We start from the raw sequence: 23,341 nt of genomic DNA, 5'->3' as shown, positions 1-23,341 counted from the left end.
AACTTTTTTAATTTTAATCACATATTAGGAAAGACAAAATTACATCGGGGGTCCCTGTGGTATGTTCAAAACTACAACCGGAGTCCAAAAGAATTTTTTCGACATGGGGGGTCACTGTGGTATGCACTTGTTTCACGGGGAGTCCAATTGCCTAACAACTGTTAAAAATTCTATTAAATCTCATCATGTGCAGTGCACATGAGGGTAGAATAGTCATTTTGACTGTTTCTCTTTACTTCTTTACTTCTCTGCTTTTCCTTTTTAATTCTATTTTATTTATTTACAAATAGACAGAGTAGCAAACCCACTCCAAGCAACCACACTTAATTTCACACTATGATTCAAAAATAATTTCACCTACAACAAATTTTTTATACATACATATACTAACATATATGTAAAAGCAAACATAAACACAAATCAAGAGCTGTAAACCCAACTTTGTTAATTACTTAATTTTAGTGCATCCATTAGGGTTTATTATTTTGATATTTGATGAAATTGGTAAAGGGATAAAGATGAATATGAACAATTACCCTTACGAGGGTCGGTTATTTCTACCACTACCACTACGCCACCAACAACCACCACCATAATTAACAATTAGAGGTGCGGATCTGTTAATGTATCACCGGCAAGCACATCTGAAATTTTTTTATTTCGTCACCATATACACAATAGCAACAGCGGATCAATAAATTTGAAGAAGTATATCCGATTGAACTCACATGTGATTGATTCAATTTTCGTTAACGGAACCGTCACCAGAGATGGGTTGGAGGACGGATTTTGTTGCCAGATTAATGATTCTACCTCTCTTAATTTCATTGTCGAAATCATAATCAGGTAGGCTTGATTTTGATTTTAAAGTTTGTATGTTTTTTTGTGTGTGTTTAAAACCCCAGATATATTATTTTTTTGTGTTTGTAAATTAGAACAAATCAGTGTTTTTAGAGAGATTTTAAATCTCGTTTGTTGAGGTTCTGTTTTATAAAAGGATTCAAGTTCCGTTTGTTGAGAAGTTTCAAATCTCGTTTGTTGAGATTTTTAGAAATGGTTTTTAGATCATGTTTGTTGAGGTTTTCAATTTTGGTCAACGTTAAGCGCAATCAAATAGACATGAATTATCTTTGCATTTTTCAATGATTTAATTTTTAGGTAAATGATTTATAATCTGGAAAAAGAGTTGGAGTTAGAAAAAAAGAAGATGAAGATGAAAGAAATTGAAGAAAATTAGAAGTTGAAGACATAGGTTAAGAGATTTATAATATGGACAAAAATACCCTCATGTGCACTGCATGTGAGCGAACTTAACAGATTTTTTAACAGATGTTAGGCAATTGGACTCCCCATGAAACAAGTGCATACCACAGTGACCCCCCGTGTCAAAAAAAATTTTGTGGACTCCGGTTGTAGTTTTGAATAAACCACAGGGACCCCGGGTGTAATTTTGTCATTAGGAAATATTATAACAATTTTTTAATATACAATGAATATTCATTAACTCGCTTAATCTATTGGATATGTATATGGATGGATGAACTGAAATTAAACGGATATGAATATAGATATAGATGAATAAAAACTAAAAGAATATGAATATGGATACGGTCATGATCCATACCCGATCCATTGCCAACCCTGACGACTTTTGATAGCTCCACTACTTTCTATTTTTTTGTGCAGAGGATATCTCCCATGTAGCAAGCACACTGAGTCTCCACTAGCTCCACTATACTTTTATTAATTTATATAAATTCAATAAATCTGTACATTAACATATATTTTACTGTATACACAAGTGATAAAAATATAAAGATTCCATACGAGAAAATTAAGAACTTTTAAATATGTTTTTAGACATACGTCTGAATTGCTCATTGCAACATGAAAGTTCACTGTACACGACTCCAGGCAACTTGCGAAGAAAGTTTTTGCATCGGGATTGTTAGCTCGCAAAGCAAGTTGGATCACTCGGCCTCAAAAGAGAAAAAAAATTTGTAAAAAATATTAGTGAAATGTGACAACCCGGAAATTTTCGACTAAATTTAAACCTAACCTCGATAAATTTCGACGATTCACGAACAATTTTTTTGTAAATAATAATACATTAGTATTAATTAATATTATTATTATTAATATAATATTTAACAATATTAACAGTTTCATATACAATCATCATTATCAGTATTGTCAAACAATATTTTATTATTATTATCAAAATTATTATTATTTATCATTTATTATGATTAATATGATTAGTAATATCATTAACATAATTTATTTCATTAACCTTATTATTGGTATTATCATTTAAGTATTATTGTTATTGTTACTAATATTATTATTAGTTATCATTTTTAATGTTATTATTATTAATGATATTAAAAGCATTATTATTAATATTATTATTATTATTAATACAATTATTATTATGTTATAATATATAAATATATATATATATAAATGGATAGTCAATTATTGATACACAAAAGTAATATTATTGTATTACCTAAACTTGTGATATTTTTGCTATAAATAGCCATGAATGCAAGTATTAAACTTGCACCATTTTCTCACACTTACAAAGTGTTTCTTTCTTTCTCTCCATTATCATCTTTGTTCTTACACTTCATTATTAGCATTCTTAATCAAGAATCAAACCATTAAAGGTAGTTATAAGCCTACTGAATTATAACATCAAGAATCAAACCACTAAAGGTAGTTATAAGCCTACTGAATTATAACACGTTATCAGCACGATAATCTTAATACTAATTATGGTTGGCTCTGCCACCTAAATGATATATGGTCGGTTATACCACCTGAATAATATATGGTCGACACTGTCGTCTAATTATCATTTATGTTACTAACATTTATATTTCAATTATCTAACATTTATATGGCCGACACTGTCGCCTAATTATCATTTATGTTACTAACATTTATATTTCTATTATCTAACATTTATATGGCCGACACTGTCGCCTAATTATCATTTATTTTTACTAGTATTTATATTTATGTTATATAACATTTATTAATGATTGCTTACATATGGTCGACACTGTCACCTACTTATCATTTATGTTATATTAAATTTATGTTTAATGTTTATATACTTATGAATATAAAGTGACTATAATTTATCATGTTGTTTGTTTTAATAGAAAATGTCGAATCTGGAAAAGCTTAAATTTACTCCTTTAGAATCAACTGGAAACAACTACATGCCATGGGTTATAAAAGTAAAAAATGCATCTTAAATCAATGGGCATTCTTGAAGCCATAAATGAAAACAACACTTGTTCTGAAAAAGAACAAGCAACGGCATGTTGCTTTATTCATCAACATATTGATGAATGCTTACAAAATAATTATGTGACTGTAGAAGATCTCCATGTTTTATGGGAAGGTCTCAAAAGCAGATTCAATAATCAAAGAGAAATTTTACTTCCAGCTGCTATGAAACAATGGAGAACATTAAGGTTCCAAGACTTTAAGAAAGTAAATGAATATAGCTCAGCTCTGTATAATACATGTTCACAACTTAAATTCTGTGGACATGAAATAAGTGATGCAGACATGATGGAGAAAACTTTCTCCACAATGAATGCTGCAAACATCACAGTGCAAAGAAATTTGAGAATGCTAAAGTTCAAAACATATCCTGAACTTAATTCATATCTCTTAGTTGCAGAGCAAAATGATGAGCTATTAATGAAAAATCAGCAATCCCGTCCTACTGGTACACTTGCAATTCCTGAAGCAAATACTGCAAATAATTATAAACAGGGACAAGGACGCGGGCAAGGTCGTGGTTATAATAACCATCACCATCATCATGCCAAAAGCCATAACTATGGTAGAAACCATCCTTATGGTAATGGTAATGGGCGAGGACGTGGTCGTGGTCGTGGCCGTGGTGGTCAAAGAAATAATAATCCACGAAAATATAAATATCAACCACAAAACAAGCCCACTAAACAAGATGTTGAAGAAAATTCTTCTAAAAATTCTGAAGAATCTTGCTACAGATGTGGTAGAATGGGCCACTGGGCTAATACTTGCCGAACATCTAAACATCTTGTTAAGATGTATCAGGATTCGCTAAAAGATAAAGAAAAGGAAGTAAACTTTGTGGATAACGTCAATCCAACAGTCACTGAGAAACCATCTGATTTATATGAAGATTTCTTGAATGTTTAAGTTGTGTGTCTTTCGAAAAATAAACGATTTAATATCGTCTGTCTTTGTCATTATGTTTGCTAAATGTTTCAGTACTATCTATTTGCGTGTAAAATATTGTGTAATATTAATGTACTCACTATTTATTTCTTATATATGAAGTTCAATATGAATTTTGCTGGAATACAACATCAATCAAGTGGTGGAGATCTCTGTATAGCAGACAGTGGAACTACACACACTATACTTAAATCCGAGAAATATTTTATTGATCTAAAACTAACGGAAGGAACTATACATACAATATCAGGACCTGCTAACTTGATAAAAGGGATAGGAAAGGCAAATTTCATACTACCAAATGGTACAAAATTTTTAATAAATGATGCCTTATTTTCTCCCAAGTCAAGCAGAAATTTATTGAGTTTCTCCGACATATACCTTAACGGGTATGATTATCAGTCAGTGACAACAGAAAATGAGAAATATTTAAGTATCACTGACAAGAGTCATATGGTTGAAAAACTGTCAAGACTTAGTTCTGGATTACATTATACACATATAAATGTACCAGAAATACATATGGTAGTTAACGAAAAATATATTGATCCTGGTGTATTCAGTTTATGGCATAACAGATTAGGCCATCCAGGATCAACAATGATGAAAAGGATTATTGAATGTACTCATGGACATCCACTAAAGGATAGAAAAATCCATCATGATACAATGGTTCCATGTACATCTTGCTCTCTTGGAAAATTGATAACTAGACCCTCACCACTTAAGGTTGAGAAAGAATCACCAATGTTTCTTGAAAGAATTCAAGGTGATATATGTGGACCAATTCATCCACCATGTGGACCATTTAGATATTTCATGGTTCTAATAGACGCATCTAGCAGATGGTCTCATGTTTGTCTGTTATCAAGCCGTAATGTGGCATTTGCAAAATTTCTTGCCCAAATTATTAAATTGAGAGCTCATTTTCCTGATTACACCATTAAAAGGGTGAGACTTGATAATGCTGGTGAATTTACATCTCAAGCATTTAATGACTATTGCATGTCTATAGGAATTGTTGTTGAACATTCTGTTGCTCATGTGCATACACAAAATGGTTTAGCCGAGTCATTGATTAAACGTTTACAGTTAATCGCTAGACCATTGATAATGAGAACAAAACTCCCTGTATCTATATGGGGTCATGCAATTTTACATGCTGCTGCATTGATTCGCATCAGACCAAGTGCAAGTCATAAATATTCCCCCCTACAACTTGCTTTTGGTCAAGAGCCAAATATTTCCCATCTTAGAACATTTGGTTGTGCAGTGTATGTTCCAATTGCGACACCACAACGTACAAAAATGGGTCCTCAAAGGAGGTTGGGAATATATTTTGGATATGAAACATCTTCAATATTAAGGTATATTGAACCTATGACAGGTGACGTTTTTACAGCACGTTTTGCTGATTGTCATTTTAATGAAACATTGTTCCCTAGATTAGGGGGAGAAATGAAAAATAAAGAAAATGATGTTTCATGGTGTGAACCTCAATTAAAGTATCTTGATCCTCGCACAAAAGAATGCGAGACAGAAGTTCAAAAGATAATGCATATACAAGAACTTGCAAATCAATTTCCTGATGCATTTACAGATACAAAAACGGTGACAAAATCATATATACCAGCAGTAAATACTCCAGCTCGAATTGAAATTCCAAAAGCTGGCAATAACGTCACTCATGAATCTTTGCCACGTCAGAAACGTGGAAGACCAATTGGTTCAAAGGATAAAAATCCTCGAAAAAGAAAATCAGCTGATAATGAAGTAAAAGAAAGTGTTCAAGAAGAACCACAAATCAGTACTCCTACTGCAGAGGAGATTGATGATGTCAATACAGAAATTGCAATCAATTATGCATATTCAAAAATATTATGGAACCGAAATGAAATGAAAAATCTTGATGAGAAATTTTCATTTAATGTTGCATATGACATCATGAATAATGATGATGATCCAGAACCAACATCTATGGTTGAATGTCAAAATAGACATGATTGGGCTCAATGGAAAGAAGCAATACGAGCTGAATTAGAATCACTCAATAAAAGAAAAGTTTTCGGATCCATCATTCTCACTCCTAAAGATGTGAAACCTGTAGGATACAGATGGATTTTTGTCCGAAAAAGAAATGAGAAAAATGAAGTTACAAGGTATAAAGCTAGACTTGTAGCTCAAGGTTTTTCTCAAAGACCGGGAATTGATTATAAAGAAACTTATTCCCCTGTTATGGATGCAATTACTTTTAGATACTTAATCAGCCTGGCAGTTTCTAAAAATTTAGAAATGCATCTCATGGATGTTGTGACTGCTTATCTATATGGATCACTTGATAGTGATATATATATGAAGATACCTAAAGGATTTAAGGTACCAGAAGCATCAAATGCAAAACCCAAAGAAATGTATTCAATTAAATTACAAAGATCTTTATATGGGTTAAAACAATCGGGACGTATGTGGTATAACCGATTAAGTGATTACTTGATAAGCAAAGGGTATACAAATAACCTTACTTGTCCTTGTGTTTTCATTAAGAAAACAACATCCGGATATGTGATCATAGCTGTTTATGTTGATGATCTTAACATCATAGGTACAAATAAAGAGATCCATGAAGCCATTCAACTTCTAAAGAAAGTATTTGAAATGGAATATCTCGGAAAAACCAAGTATTGCCTTGGTTTACAAATTGAGCATATGCCTAATGGTTTACTTGTACATCAAACAACATATACTGAAAAGATTCTGAAACGTTTCAATATGGACAAGGCAAAACCATCAAGTACTCCTATGGTTGTTAGATCACTCAATGTTGAAACTGATCCATTTCGTCCATGTGAAGATCATGAAGATATTCTTGGACCAGAAGTACCATATCTTAGTGCAATTGGAGCTCTTAAGCTCTTATGTATCTTACAAATTGTACAAGACCTGATATTTCTTTTGCAGTTAATTTGTTGGCAAGGTTCAGCTCTGCTCCTACCAAAAGACACTGGAATGGGATCAAACACATATTTCGATACCTTCGAGGAACTACTAATTTAGGATTATTTTATTCTAACGAATCAAAACAAGATTTGGTTGGTTATGCTTATGCAGGTTATTTATCTGATCCACATAAAGCTAAATCTCAAACTGGATATGTATTCCTAAATGGAGGTACTGCAATATCATGGCGTTCTCAAAAACAAACACTTGTTGCTACATCATCAAATCATGCCAAAGTGATTGCATTACATGAAGCTACTCGGGAATGTTTTTGGTTGAGATCAATGACACAAATCATTACTGATTCTTGTGGACTAGAATGCTATAAAAGTCCAACAATTATCTATGAAGATAATGCAGCTTGCATAGCACAGATGAAAGAAGGGTATATCAAAAGTGACCGAACCAACGACATACCTCCTAGATTCTTCTCATACACTCAAAATCTCATTAAGGACAATGAGATTGAAATGAGATATGTTCAATCCAGCAAAAACTCTGCTGATCTTTTCACGAAAGCACTTCCAACTGCTATTTTCAGAACACACGTTCATAACATTGGCATGAGACATGTTCAAAAGATGTAACAACCGAAGCGATGTCTACTTGAGGGGGAGTCAACTCCATGCTGCACTCTTTTTCCCTTAGCTAAAGTTTTTTCCACTGGGTTTTCTTTAGCAAGGTTTTTAACGAGGCAGTAACTTACAGTTGATCTTTAACAAACAAAATTGCTATCCAAGGGGGAGTGTTATAATATATAAATATATATATATATAAATGGATAGTCAATTATTGATACACAAAAGTAATATTATTGTATTACCTAAACTTGTGATATTTTTGCTATAAATAGCCATGAATGCAAGCATTAAACTTGCACCATTTTCTCACACTTACAAAGTGTTTCTTTCTTTCTCTCCATTATCATCTTTGTTCTTACACTTCATTATTAGCATTCTTAATCAAGAATCAAACCATTAAAGGTAGTTATAAGCCTACTGAATTATAACATCAAGAATCAAACCATTAAAGGTAGTTATAAGCCTACTGAATTATAACATATTATTATTATTAATATGATTATTATTATTATTGATATATTTATTAATTATTAATATTATTTAATTATAAAAAAATACAGATAACAAATTAGGTATCTGCTTTTAATTATTTTAACAGATCATGATCTGCTTTTTATCTTCTTCCATTTTTTTATTTTATTTATCTGCATTTTATTTTATTGGATCCTGATTATTTTTTTTATTTTATCTCTTCTACTGGTTATAGATTTGTCTATATCTGCTTTTCCTTTATTTTTATTTTGTTCCTTTCCAGATCATGATCGAGCTACAAATATATATATATATATATATATATATATATATATATATATATATATATATATATATATATATATATATATTTGGTTCTGTCTGATGGATTCATCGCCACCCAATATCATTAAACAACAATAAATTCCAGCTTTACACATTCGAATTACAAGATCATCAGTGTTATATAATGGCTACAAGTCTCTATTAATAGAAAATAAAAACAGAAAAATAAATAAGAACTTATACGTCCCTGTTCTTGTCCATTTTTCCAAAAACTCGATTTCGATTTTTATTTCAAAATATGTTAATGTAGTTTTGTTAGGAATAGTCTATTCAAACTTCCTGCAAAAGCTCAACTTCCAATTCTTTCTATCGATCACGAATTTTTAAGTCAAAGTTTTGTTTTTAAAAAGTCAAACATATGAACAATGATCAAATTCGAGTTCGTTGTAATGTTTCAAGTCAAATTAACGAATCCAATAGTTTCTATGAGTGATTTAAGAAATATTTCATGAAGAAATTGAAGTCTAAAACGTTCTCAAATCAAAAAGCCAATTTTTTTTTCTCAAAACTTACGAACAGCATAGCTGTAGTAATATTATTATTTTTTTTTAAGTCTGTTGAAGTTATTTCACAAGTTAAAATCATTCTATGTTTCGTTCACAATTACTAAAACAAACAAATCTTAGTTTGTTACAAACTATAATCCTTTGGTCGATTCAAAGCTTGAAGAAAAACGTAGAACAGAAGTATGCAGGTTAAATATATACGATTGTAGATATATTCAGAAAAATAGCTGGGTTCGAATGGTTAGAGTGTTGGGTTAGTGAATGGGAGGTCACGGGTTCGAGTTCCGTTCATGGCGTATCTTTTTAGAAAAGCTTTTAGAGGTAGCTTTCTTTATCAAAGTTTTTATTTTAATTATTATTTTTATTATTATTAGCATTATCATTATTATTATTATGATTTCAATCATTATTATTATTATTAGTACTATAACTATTATTATTACTAATAAAAGTTACCAAGTATTATTAACATAATTAAAATTATAATTACTATTATTATTGTTACCACTAAAATTATTATTATTACTAGTAATAGTAGTAAGTATTATTATTATTAATATTAATATTATCATTAGTATTATTGAAAGTATTACAAATTTTACCATTTTAGTATTATTATCATTACTAAGATTATGATTATTATTATTATGAAAATAACACAATTTATTAATATTAGTATTAGTATCTTTTTATAATTAATAATACTATTATTAACATTTTTAATATAAGTATAATTACTATTATTAGTATTGTTATTATTAAAATTATTATCGTTATTATCATTTTTACAAAAATTAACATTTTTGCTATCATCAAAACTATATTATTATTATTATTATTATTTTTATTATTATTATTATTATTATTATTATTATTATTATTATTATTATTATTATTATTATTACAAAATAATACAACTCATTATTCATTATCATTATTAATATTATTTTATCAAACAAATACTTATATATAGAATATATATATATAAATATATATATACAGAAATATATAACGATTGAAGTAATATATATATATAAACTTATTCGATTACAAGTATATGTGTTAATATATATACTTGATATAGGTTCGTGAATCCGAGGACAACTCTGCACTTGTTCAGTGCCATCCTATGCGTAATTACTACGAAATATGAAATACAGTATCGTGAGTTTCATTTGCTCCCTTTTTAAATTATTTTTGTGAGTTTTCAGAGCTCCCTTTTTATATATATTTTTGGGCTGAGAATATAGGCGCAACTTTTATAACTGTTTTACGTTTAGACACAAGTACTCAAACTTTTATGCTATATACGTGCTTTGGCATGCTAAATCCCTGCCGTAATATCGTTAATTGCTGAGGTATAAGATGCAAGCTTAGTTATTGTGAGTAGCGCTACTGAGAGTGACGTCTCTAGTCAGTTGACCGTTGGTCTTTGACTACATAATAATGATTCAACGACACGAATAACAAGTGTCATGGGGTAACTTTTGTTTAGTCGCGATATTACAAACTCAGCATTACTTTTAGATTGGTATTTCTATATCAATCAACACTTATAATGATATTTCTATATCAACTTTATTAAATCTTGTGGTCTAACACTATTATTGAAATCATATTTATGATAAACCTATGAACTCACCAACCTTTTGGTTGACACTATTTAGCATGTTTATTCTCAGGTCTTACATAATGCTTCCGCTGTGTATTTGCTAATTGAAAGCAACATTTCAACGAGTCATTCATGGATAATTTGAAGGACTTGCATTTGCTAATTTGATGATGATTGCTTGCTATGCTTGGAGTCTTCATTACATATCATATCAATTAGAGACATTTAATGCGTTGTTTATTAAATACAATGTAATCTATTTATCTTCCGCTGCAAAACTCAATAAAACGTCTCATATAGAGTCGTTCTCGTTTATACAACTGTGATTTGATATAATTAGTCACAAATAACCCAGACCCTATTTGGGGGTGTGACATGAAATATCATATACTTTTGTGAATATGAGTATGAATATGAATATTAATATGAATATGAAAATGAATTTTTATTCTTATTAAAGTTACAACAGCTTTGATAATTAACATCAGAAGTTGAAACCATTGAATTTCGTTTTCAGGTGATAACAATAACTTTTAATCAACCACCTAAACATAGAGATTGAGAATATATAGGTACAAGAAGTAATTAGATAAAAAAAAATTAAGGTTATTACTGTTAAAATAGAAAACACAAAAACTGTAAAATTAGATTTAACCATCACTCTATATAACAAAAATCTTTCTTCCTCAACTACTCCTTCATCCATGCCATATATGCATCAAACCTCAACAGATCCTCCTTCATCAATTCTCCAGGTTCACATTCGCCACCGGTTTATTCACACAAGCAATCGCAAAACACAGTTGTCGATTTTCAATACGAAACGACCACTCTTGAATCAATTCACCTTCCTTCAAATCAATCTCATTCTTCTCCCAAAAATCAAACCAACACCTTTTCAACACATAATTCTTACTACTAGACATACTCCACACCTTAAACCCCATCAGTTCCTCGTACATTTGTAGATTCGGTCCCACCAATGGAACCTCTATCTCCATATTCATATCAAGATAATGTTTCTCATCTTCAGTCAAAAAGTCATGCGTCAGCAATTGTAACATCGGCATATTCAACCGATTTAGATTCTTTCTAGTATCCGATTCAGTAATATGTTTCTGAATCAACACAGTTATCTCTGAGCCATTCATCTCGTTCTCGATAAAATCCTTTAACCGTTTCGTTACGTTGTTATAAACCAATGGGACTGCTTCTTTACGATTAATTATGTTTATTAACCTTTTGTTCCAATAATCTTTTTGTACGGATGACATTCTTGCTGGACGTTTATTTGGTTTACTTTTTTCTTTAATTTTCTCACAAAATTCATTCTCTTTAGGTGTAAATAATTCCATCTTTTCGTTCACGAGTTTTTGAATCTTTCGAATGTATTTTTCGTCTTCTTCGTTCTTCGTATCGTCATAATCATGATGTTCGGTACCACCAGAACAAATTCCGTTGCTTGTTGATAGACCACAATAGTACTTTGATCGCCTAATTGGTGCCATGAAGATTAGATATCAAGAAATAATTCAAGTATTGAATAAACAAAATTTGAGTAGCTAGGGTTTAGAATATGGGTTGATTAATTAAATGGTGTATTTGTTTGTGTTTATATAAGGTGAGGTCGGTTTAATTAGGGTTTTGTTACGCGGAGTACTTGTAAATAACGATTATATCGCTTCCGTATTAGTTTATATAGCTTCTCGTTATTTATTTCTTTACATTTTTATCCAAAGTAATAATAAAATAATATGATAAATAATATATTCAAAGACCAATAAGGTACAAAGCTGAATAATCAGCAAATAAAAAATCTAGCTTAAACCACTCCCAACCATGACGCACTTCCTCTCCAGGACACACCGCCACATCAGCTTTCTCTCTCCATTTATTTTTCACTTCCTCTCCATCACACACCACTATATACTTCCTCCCCATCACATACCCACAAAATTAATTAATTAATTAATGTACAAGTAGTTAATGGTATTGGTACAAGTAAATAAAGCACAAAAATATGAGAGAGAAAAAAAAAATCACGTCCTGAAAATTTCCTGGGGAAGAAATGAGTGAGGGCGGAGTGAATGAGGAAGCTTGAGGGCGGAGTGAATGCCAATGGAGTCTTCGTGGGCGGAGTTGAGGAAGCTTGAGGGCGTATACCGTTGGGAATGGTCTAAAACAACCGTGAAAAACGGGACAAACAGGCTAAGCCAAACAAATAAAGAAACCACCAACAGAATGAGATTTACAATAAGTAAGCTAGCTAAAAAAACAAGGCTAAAACCTAAAACCCTAAAATCGGAAACACTAAACCATCTAAAACAAAGCAACGAAACATCGGGAAAACGCTGATGCCCCCGAGCCGCCGAAGATTATAACTGAACTACTCTAATAGCTACAAAACTTTACGAGCCACTTCAAAATGATCCCAACCTATAAAAGAACTTGTCCTACCCCGTGGAACCACAACCGGTGGTCACCACCAGCAGGGTGGTGAACCACCAAGAGCAACAAACTCTACACATGGAGAGGAGATGAGTACCATCAAGAAAACCATAACAGCTGGTGGCTACCACCAACAGGGTGGTGCGCCACTAGCCACCCCCGCAAATGACAGCTCTAGTCAACTCTACCGCCGAGAAATTACACAACGATCGTAACAAAGTGATCACTAAATTTGTACTTGAACATATTTTTTTTACTATATCCACAATTAATAAGTACTAATATATAAATTTAACGATTTAATAATAATGGATCATAGATATATCACTACCCCATTAAGTGTCTGATATCATATTAATTTTACTTATGATAGCTTCCCTACAGGAAGATAATTAAAACATGTATTAATAACCGATTACAAATCAAACTTGGAAATCGTAAATATATATGGGTTAAAAGTTAGATATGGTTTCGTTATATACTTAAATAATAATAATAATAGATAATAGACATTAGAAAAGATTTAAGATAATGGAAATATCAATTAGATGGGCAGATTAACTATTGTAAATTGATTTTAATTGAAAGTGACTAAAAATATAAAGACATATAGAGATCGAGAATAGGAAATACGAGTAACTAATTAAGCAAAACATTACAAGGATTACAGCTAAGAAAGAATGCACATTAAACTATAAAATAAGTAAATAACTGTATCAGTCTATAACTAAACGCTTCATCATCAACTAATCCTTTATGCACGCATGCCATGTATCATTAAACCTGATCAACAGATCCTTCTTCATTAATTCTTCACCTTCATATTCGTCACCGGTTTGTTCACACAAGCAATCGCAAAACACAAACGATCTTCAACACGAAACGACCACACTTGAATCAGTTCACCTTCCTGTAAATCAACTTTATTCTTCTCCCAAAAATCAAACCAACACCTTTTCAACACATAATTCTTACTACTTGACATACTCCACACCTTAAAATCCATCGATTCCTCATACATCTGTAAATTCGGGCCCACCAATTGAACCTCTATCTCCTTATGCATATCAAGATAACGTTTCTCATCTTCAGTCAAAAAGTCGTGCGTCAGCACTTGATTCATCGGAATATTCAACCGGTTTACATAACTTCTAGTATCCGATTCAATAATATGTTTCTGAATCAACACATTTATCTCTGAACCATTCATCTCGTTCTTGATATACTCCTTCAACCGCCTCGTTACGTCGTTATAAACCAGTGGGACAGCTTCTTTACGATTAATTAAGTTTCTTAACCTTTTGTTCCAATAATTTTCTTCTACGGATGACATTCCTCTTGGACGTCTCTTTAGTTTATTTTTTTCATTAATTTTTTCAAATAACTCTTTCTCTCTAGCTGCTGCAAATAATTCCATCTTTTCAGTCGCGAGTTCTTGATTTTAGGTACAGATTCCTTATCGGTTCGATGAAGATAAGAAATCAAGAAAATATCGAAGTAATGAATAAACAAATTCGAATAGCGTTAAGAATATAGGTGTATATATATATATATGGTGTATTTGTGTTTATATATGGTAAGCTACGCTTAATTATTGTTTATTACTTGTAAACGAAGTTTGTTTGAAATTTGTAGTTTCCGTATGATTTTGTACAGCTGTAATTCTTAACAAGGTATGAAAAGTATATAACTGAATGCATGGTGTACTAGTTTCTATAGCTTTTGTTGTGATTTATTTGTATGATAAGCATTATTGATATCTTTAGTAATTTCACGCGCTTGGTCACTAATTGGGCCGGGTCTTGTCCGGGTCTACAGGTCTCGGGCCGGATATGAGATTGATTTTCAAAAAATATTTGGGTTCGGGTTCGGATCTGGGTTTAAATAAAGACCCGTCTACCCGACCCGTTTACCTGACCCGTATACCTGCATAATAATAATAACAATAATAATTAAAAATGAATAATAACAAAAATTAAATTAAAAAATATGTTGATTACAAGGTCAATATGAATTTATATATTTATTTATCATCTATCAACTTCACATTTTCATCTGCATTCAAATCAAAAATCCGATTTATAAAAATATTTAAAAATTGATAGTGATAATAATTGAAAATAGGAAATAATATATACTGTACAAATATACACATATAAATAAAGCATATAATTTACAGAGTTAAAGATTGTATATGCTTTTAATAATGTATTTATTTGCTAAAAAAAAAAGTAAACGGGTACCCGTTTACCCGCGGGTAAACCCGTTTACCCGTCGAGTATTTGGTCCGGGTTTGGGACTAGTTTTCCTTATCGGGTCCGGGTCCAGGATTACTCAAACCTGGCCCAAACCCAGCCCGATGCCATCCCTATGTATACAATATATTATTTTTTATACACCGTATATACGTGTATATCGCTTCCGTACAACCTGTATAAGTTCTGTAGCTTTTTGTTAAGTTTTTATTAGGGTAAAATCCATAAAAAGGTAACATATTATATCATTTCGCTATAAAAAAAGGAGTGTATTTTCGAAAGTTAATCAAAAAGAGGGGTGTCGTTAACTTTTGTTAAATTTCTCAGTTAAGTGACAACTTTGCATTACATGCCAAGTCCTTTATCGACCAACCTTTTCAACTCGCGATTTTGACGCATATTATCGACGCACGATTCCGACACGCGATTCTGACACGCGTTTTCGAGGCGTGTTTTTCAATGCACGTTTTCGAGGCGTGTTTTTCGATGCGCGTTTTCGATGCGTGTTTTCCCATATAAATTACTTTCCCAAAGACATGATCGAAAATGGCAACATTTCGATACGTGTCGAAATCGCACCTCGAGAACGCGAGTCGAAATCACAAGTTGAAAACGTGTCACGATCGACGCGCATTGAAAACACTCCTTGAAAAACGCACGTTGAAAACGCGATTTGAAAACGCGCCTCGAAAACGCATGTCCAAAACGCATGTCGGAATCGCATGTCGGAATCACACGTCGATAACGTGCGTCAAAATCTCGAGTTGAAATGTGTAGAAACCCGTCCTAATCCATCTGGACGAATACATTACATTTGGTTACATCGCGAGGTACTTGACCTCTATATGATACATTTTACAAACATTGCATTCATTTTTAAAAGACAAACTTTCATTTCATCGAAAGTTGACGGCATGCATACCATTTCATAATATATCCAACTATAATTGACTTAATAATAATCTTGATGAACTCAACGACTCGAATGCAACGTCTTTTGAAATATGTCATGAATGACTTCAAGTAATATCTCTAAAATGAGCAAATGCACAGCGGAAAATTTCTTTCATACCTGAGAATAAACATGCTTTAAAGTGTCAACCAAATGGTTGGTGAGTTCATTAGTTTATCATAATCGATCATTTCCATAATTTTAATAGGCCACAAGATTTTCATTTCCATTTCTCATAAATATACATCTCATATCAGGCATTTCGTAAACTGCATATAGATAAAAATCATTCATATGGTGAACACCTGGTAACCAACATTAACAAATGCATCTAGAATATCCCCAAATATACAGGTAGACTCATCTGTATATAAAATCGAAGTACTAAAGCATCTATAACCTGGATGGGGTTCGTTAGGCCCAATAGATCTATCTTTAGGATTCGCGTCAATTAGGGGGTCTGTTCCCTAATTCTTAGGCTACCAAGCTAAAAGGGTGATATCCGGTATAATAATTCAACCATAGAATGTAGTTTCAGTACTTGTGTCTATTTCGTAAAACAGTTATAAAAGCGCATGTATTCTCAGTCCTAAAAATATATATTGCAAAAGCATTTAAAAAGGGAGCAAATGAAAACTCACAATATTGTATTTCGTAGTAAAAATACATATGACGTCATTGAACAAGTGCAATGTTGGCCTCGGATTCACGAACCTATTTCAATTGTATATCTATTAAAATATATAATGGAAACCTCATAATTCCATTTATTAATTATATAATATTTATGTGTTTGTAGTTATATAAATTTCATACTAAATTTTATTTTATACATATACTTTATTTATATGTATTATAACTTAAATTATATGTTATATATCTATTTTGTATATATATACATTTAAAGTAATTAATATTTATTCATTTAGTTATATTAATATATCTATATATATATATAAATATATGTTTAGTATTATATTTAAAAACTGATAGTTTGTTATATGTAAGTATTTATATAAATAATGTTCATAATAATAATAGTAACCTAAATGAAATTTTGACAAATATAATAACTAAAAAAAATGTTAATTTTTGATAAAAAGATAGTTTTAATAAAATAATAGTAATAATCATGATGATATTATTAATAATAATACTTTATGTTAATAATAATAATAATAATAATAATAATAATAATAATAATAATAATAATAATAACAATAATAATTATAACTTGATACTAATACAATATTAGGGATAATAATAATAATAGTGATAATAATAATGATACAATTATAATAATCCTTTTAATAATAATAATGGTAATATAATAATACTTATAATAATGATAATAATAATAATGATAATACTGATACTAACAATTGTAATTATAATGATATTACTAATATTTAATATTTAATGATAATAATAATAATAAATTGTAGTATGTTAGTAATCATAATAATTAACTTAACAATAATAATCATAATATTCAAATTTGTAACTATAATCATAATAATATTAGTAATGATAATTAATACTTGCTTTTGTAATAATGATAACAATAATAATAATTATAATACTAATAATAATATTAACATTACTAATAATCAAAATAATAATAATAATTAATATTAACAATAAATAATAATAATAATAATAATTAGAAAATGAAAATAGAAATGTATACCCTTTAAAAAGTCATTCTAAGAAGAAAAAAAAAATGCCCCGATCCGGGCTCGAACCCGTGACCTATCTTTCAAGCAATCACCCCTTAACCATTTGATCTGACCACGTTTTTCTGATTTAAACAGATTTAGATTTCATTTAACCTGACTTATGTTTTCATCATCTTCTTCATATCATACAGCCGACCAGTTATCGAATCCCTACTAACACTATCTACTTGTTGTTTTTAGAATTTTAAAACCCAACAGAAACGATCCAAAATTTTTATTTGACTCAATTAATTTGATTAAATAAAAAAAATGCTGTAACAGACTATTAAACCCGTTCTTGAACCTCAAATCACATTCGATCTTTTAGCATGTTTTAGACCACGATCATAACATGAAACATGTTTCAAATCCCTCCTAGAATCTTTCTATAACCTTAATTGATCCTAAAACTTCAAACTGAAATCAAATTTTGCGATGAACAAAATTGTTGACTTTTGAAACGAAAACTTTGACTCCAAAATTCGAATTGAATAATTGGAATTGAAGGCTGTAACTTACAGAAAGTTTTAAAAGAAGATTTCTAACAACTCTGCATTATTACTTTTTGGAAATTCGTTCGAAATCGATTTATAGTGAAAATTATCAAGAATAGGGCATGTCGAGCTTTTATTTCAATTTTTCTGTTAAAAATCAATCAAATAAAATAAATGAAAATGATAATTGATTATGAGACTGAGAGAACTGAAAGACCTTATCATTGATCAACTTGTTTATTTTATATTGTGAGTGATCGACATATAGCAGGCAGGAAACAAATTGGAGAGGAAAAAAATTACACTTCGATTAGGACATCAAACAGATTTTGGTTTTTACTGGAATTGATTTGTACGATTTTAACAATAATCTACAGATGAATAACGACTTGAAACGATTCTGATTTATCAAATCTATCGATACAGTTTTTATATAATTGATATTAATAAATAATGAATTAATAATTAATAATTATAATTATATTAATTATAATCAAAAATATTAATAATAATAATAATAATAAATATAATACATATAAATATGTTAATAATAATAATAATAGTAATAATATTAATAATAAAAGTAATAAGGCATAATAATAAAATTTTAATGAAATTGATAATAATAATAATAATAATATTATTAATGATAATTATAATAATAACACTAATTATTTTAGTATTGATAATAATATTAGTAATAATAATATTTGTATATATATCAACATTATATTTTTAAAATCATAATATTAATAATACTAGTATTGATATTAATATTAAAAGTAATAGAAATATTACTATAACAACTATATTTAATATATTAGTATTTACATATTATAAATCATGTAGTATAACTATATAATATATTATATAATAATAAGTATTAAATTTTTTATATATATATATCTAATAATAATAATACTAATATTAATCATAATAATTATAGTTTTACTACTATCTATAATAATAATGATATTAATAATGTTAACAATAATATTAACAATAATATAACAAATTAAATGTATGAAATTTTATATTATTTAATAATTATATTGTTAATATTGATATTAATATTACTAGTAATATTTATTTAAATGAAAGTAATAATAATCTGACAACTATATTTTAATCTTGTAAGTAAGTTTAGTATATGTAATATTTAATAATTATTTATATAATAACATATAGTTACTTAAGATATTATGTTATTTATAATAGAAATAGATATTAAATTTTTTTTGACACAACATTTATACCTTTGGTGTTTTACAATATAATATTAATTACGCATTGTAACCATATATGTTTATATATTCATTACAACTAAATTATTTTGTATCTTATTTTATATATCTAATTTTAATGTTCAAATTATATTTTATTATTTCCAATAATCATATATACTTACATTTATGTTTATATATATATATATATATATATATATATATATATATATATATATATATATATATATATATATATATATATATATATATATATATATATATATATATATATATATATATATATTTATATATACATATTTACTTACAACAATTGTTCGTGAATCGTCGAGCACCGTCAAAAGGGTAATTGATTACATGAATATGATTCCAAAATTTTCTGAGACTCAACATTACAGACTTTGCTTATTGTGTCGAAATCACATTAAGATTAAGTTTAAATTTGATCGGAAATTTTCGGGTCGTCACAGTACCTACCCGTTAAAGAAATTTCGTCCCGAAATTTGAGTGAGGTCATCATGGTTGACAATAAATATGTTTTCATGACTCATACGAGTTGATAAATGGATTTTTATCATCATTGAGTAATATGGATAAAACAATTCGATTATGAGAAGAGTACGAGTGAAGTTATCACAAATGAATAAATTAAGTTTCGTCATATCTTTTGACGTAGATTCTGTTGATTTCCAGAGTTCAAGGGATTTGTAGAAAATTTTCGTAATGAGATTTAGTTATTCGATAATTAAATAAATTAAGATCTTCTTTGATTGAATACGATAATCTGTTTCGATTGCCTTGTCGGATATTTTACTATATATCCACCCCTTTCGTTTCCTTATTTCCACAACTCACACCTTCCTTTCTTTCTCCCTCAATTCATACTTTAAAGCATTCGTCAACATGCTCCATCCAGTTCTGATTCTTGATATACTCCTAACTTCCATATCTATCATTCTTTTTTTTCATCTGCCGCCGGAGGAATCTATTCACTTCTTATATACTCTTGGTTTTATAGTGTTTTTAGTTCTCCCGTGTCTTTACGTTGCAATACTTATTGATATACACGGTTTATAGTTTATGCGTTGTCGTCGGGCTTTATATCTTCCTTTATATTTCGATGTCCTTGTTTCTGTCTTCTATAATCATTGTCATCCACAGTTAATGCTCTCTTCTATTTGCTGCGATTTATACCCCCATTTCTATTTCGGAGATTCATTCTTTCGTTTCCTCTTCTTGCGATTAAGCACCGTATGTAATGGTCCAGAATTCGTAGATATGAATTTCGGAATGAACATGGTTATTGTTCAAAGAAGAAAATTGTAATGGCACGATCTTAATTTGTCAAATTACTAGAAGTCACGGAAAAGATAGAACTATCAAGAAAATATGTTCTTGCTATGTTTAGAGATTAGGTAGAATGTAAGAGTCATGTTGTAGCGACCCGACCAAATCGTCAAGTGACGGCGTCGGCTACGTGGGTCCCATTACCTGATTATAAGTCTTTTAGATAACTTTTGACCAAAATATGTCGCCTTCATTTCAAAATAAAGATTGTTTCAAAGTTTACAAGAATTGTTCAACCAATAGTTAAGTTACAACGTTATAATACGAATGAAATCTAGGCGACACGGTTTAAAGTAAAGTCAAAAGACGCTCCATGAAATGCACGTATACTCGACATCCAATGCAAGTATCAAATAATGAGCGGAATCATGTATCACCTAAGTTCAAGGACCTGAGAAAAACATAGAGAATCTGTCAACGAAAACGTTGGTGAAATCATAGGTTTAAATAAGTAAATGAGTAAAAGCAAGCTGAACCACACGAGTTGCAATATTGATAAAGTCATAGTACATTCTAAAAGTTAATATTCACGAGCACCCAATTATCAAAGCTTAACATTCCGTCCATTGAATACCCCGTAAATTAGTGCTAGAACAACACTGTTTCCCGAAAATATATTTCATCCGTAGACGGTAGCGAACCGTCAAAGATGAGGGTTGTCAACCCATATGGCCATATAACATAAGTTCTCGCTTACACCATCTGATGTAACTAATGATAATCAGATTGAGGATTTTCGTTCTAAACTCGTATGTAGAATGTTTGTTTTCCCGTTCTTGTGTTCACTTAGTTCAAAAGAATCGTTTATGTTTTCTCATCCCAAAAGTAAGTTTAAAAGAGTAAAAGTGGGACTATGATCTCACCTTGTATGCACGAACCAAAAAGTACTTCGACAAGTAACGTGTGCTAAGAACAATGCTAGTCTTGACCTAAACAAATAGGTTGTATCAATAACGATAGTCACGAAGGGTCAAAGATGTTCAATTAGTCCTATGGCTCAATACGACTCGATTATGTAGCATGTGCAATCAAATTGTCAAGTTTCATGCAAGGTACAAGTATATAAACAAGTTAGGAGGGTTGCATAATCATTTGGTTAAGTTTGACAAAAAGTCAAACTTTGGTCGGTCAAAGTCAACAAAAAGTCAACACGTTCGGGTCGGGTCTCGGACAAATTTTCTATGCTAGTTATTCATATATAAGCATTTTAAAACAAGTTACATGTAAATTGGAGGTCTAGAACATGCCAAACATTTTTCGTCAAAAGGTCAAGCAAACAGCTAGTTTTAGGCAAACGGGACGGCGTCCTGAGAAGCTAGACGGCGTCCAGGTTTTAAGGTTGGGACGGCGTCCCGAGAAGCTAGACGGCGTCCCGGTTTTAAGGTTGGGACGGCGTCCCGAGAAGCTAAACGGCGTCCCGGTTTTAAGGTTGGGACGGCGTCCCCAGTATCTGGACGGCGTCCTGATCGGTTTCCAGGCCCTGTTTGCTGTATTTCCTAAGTGCACGAACCAAAACACAAACCAACACATTTCATGACCCGCAAACAATCAAGATATGTATCTTATATCATCGAAAAGGTAATTTGACAAGGAACATAACTAAGCACTTTTCATTAATCAAAATTCCACTTACAACTACCAAAAACCGCCATCAATGTTCCTCATTCAATGCATACAAGTCATAAATGCCATTTAATGATTCGGTAACCAAATTACATGAACAATATGCCGTTTCGAAGGTAATTAAGCATACAACACAACCTAACACTTACAACTAACATTCCATGTCATTCAAATCATTAAAAGTCCATTTTAAGTTCATGAAACCTTAACCTAAATTCACCAAATTTCATAATCAAGTTTAGGAGGTTTCATTAATCTAACTATACATCATAATGAAGCTAGTAACACTAGAAACACAATTAAAACATGCACTTTAACAATCTAACAATATTTGATCATCCAAAATCAAGGATTTAGCAAGTAATTTTCATATTGAACTAGTTACACCAAAAACAACGAATCGAGCATACAAATTACATACACGACATCACAATGAGCCATAGACGCTAATTAACAACTTTATAAGTCAAGAACACGAATTTAAAGAAATCTAGTGT

The 23,341-nt window shown here is 30.4% G+C and overlaps 1 protein-coding gene across 1 annotated transcript; it reads right to left on the bottom strand.

Moving 5' to 3' along the window:
• Nucleotides 1-14,016: 14,016 nt before the first annotated feature.
• On the bottom strand, nt 14,017-14,628 carry LOC139864276 (B3 domain-containing protein At2g32645-like). Its single transcript, XM_071852854.1, has one exon. It carries the CDS (start codon nt 14,626-14,628, stop codon nt 14,017-14,019), a length of 612 nt encoding a protein of 203 aa, XP_071708955.1.
• Between the last annotated feature and the right edge of the window lie 8,713 nt (nt 14,629-23,341).

The sequence above is a fragment of the Rutidosis leptorrhynchoides genome, chromosome 8, assembly GCF_046630445.1.
Source record: "Rutidosis leptorrhynchoides isolate AG116_Rl617_1_P2 chromosome 8, CSIRO_AGI_Rlap_v1, whole genome shotgun sequence".
NCBI lineage: Eukaryota > Viridiplantae > Streptophyta > Magnoliopsida > Asterales > Asteraceae > Rutidosis > Rutidosis leptorrhynchoides.
The sequence above is the reverse complement of the archived record's forward strand: the minus strand, read 5'-3'. Positions and strand labels throughout refer to the sequence as shown.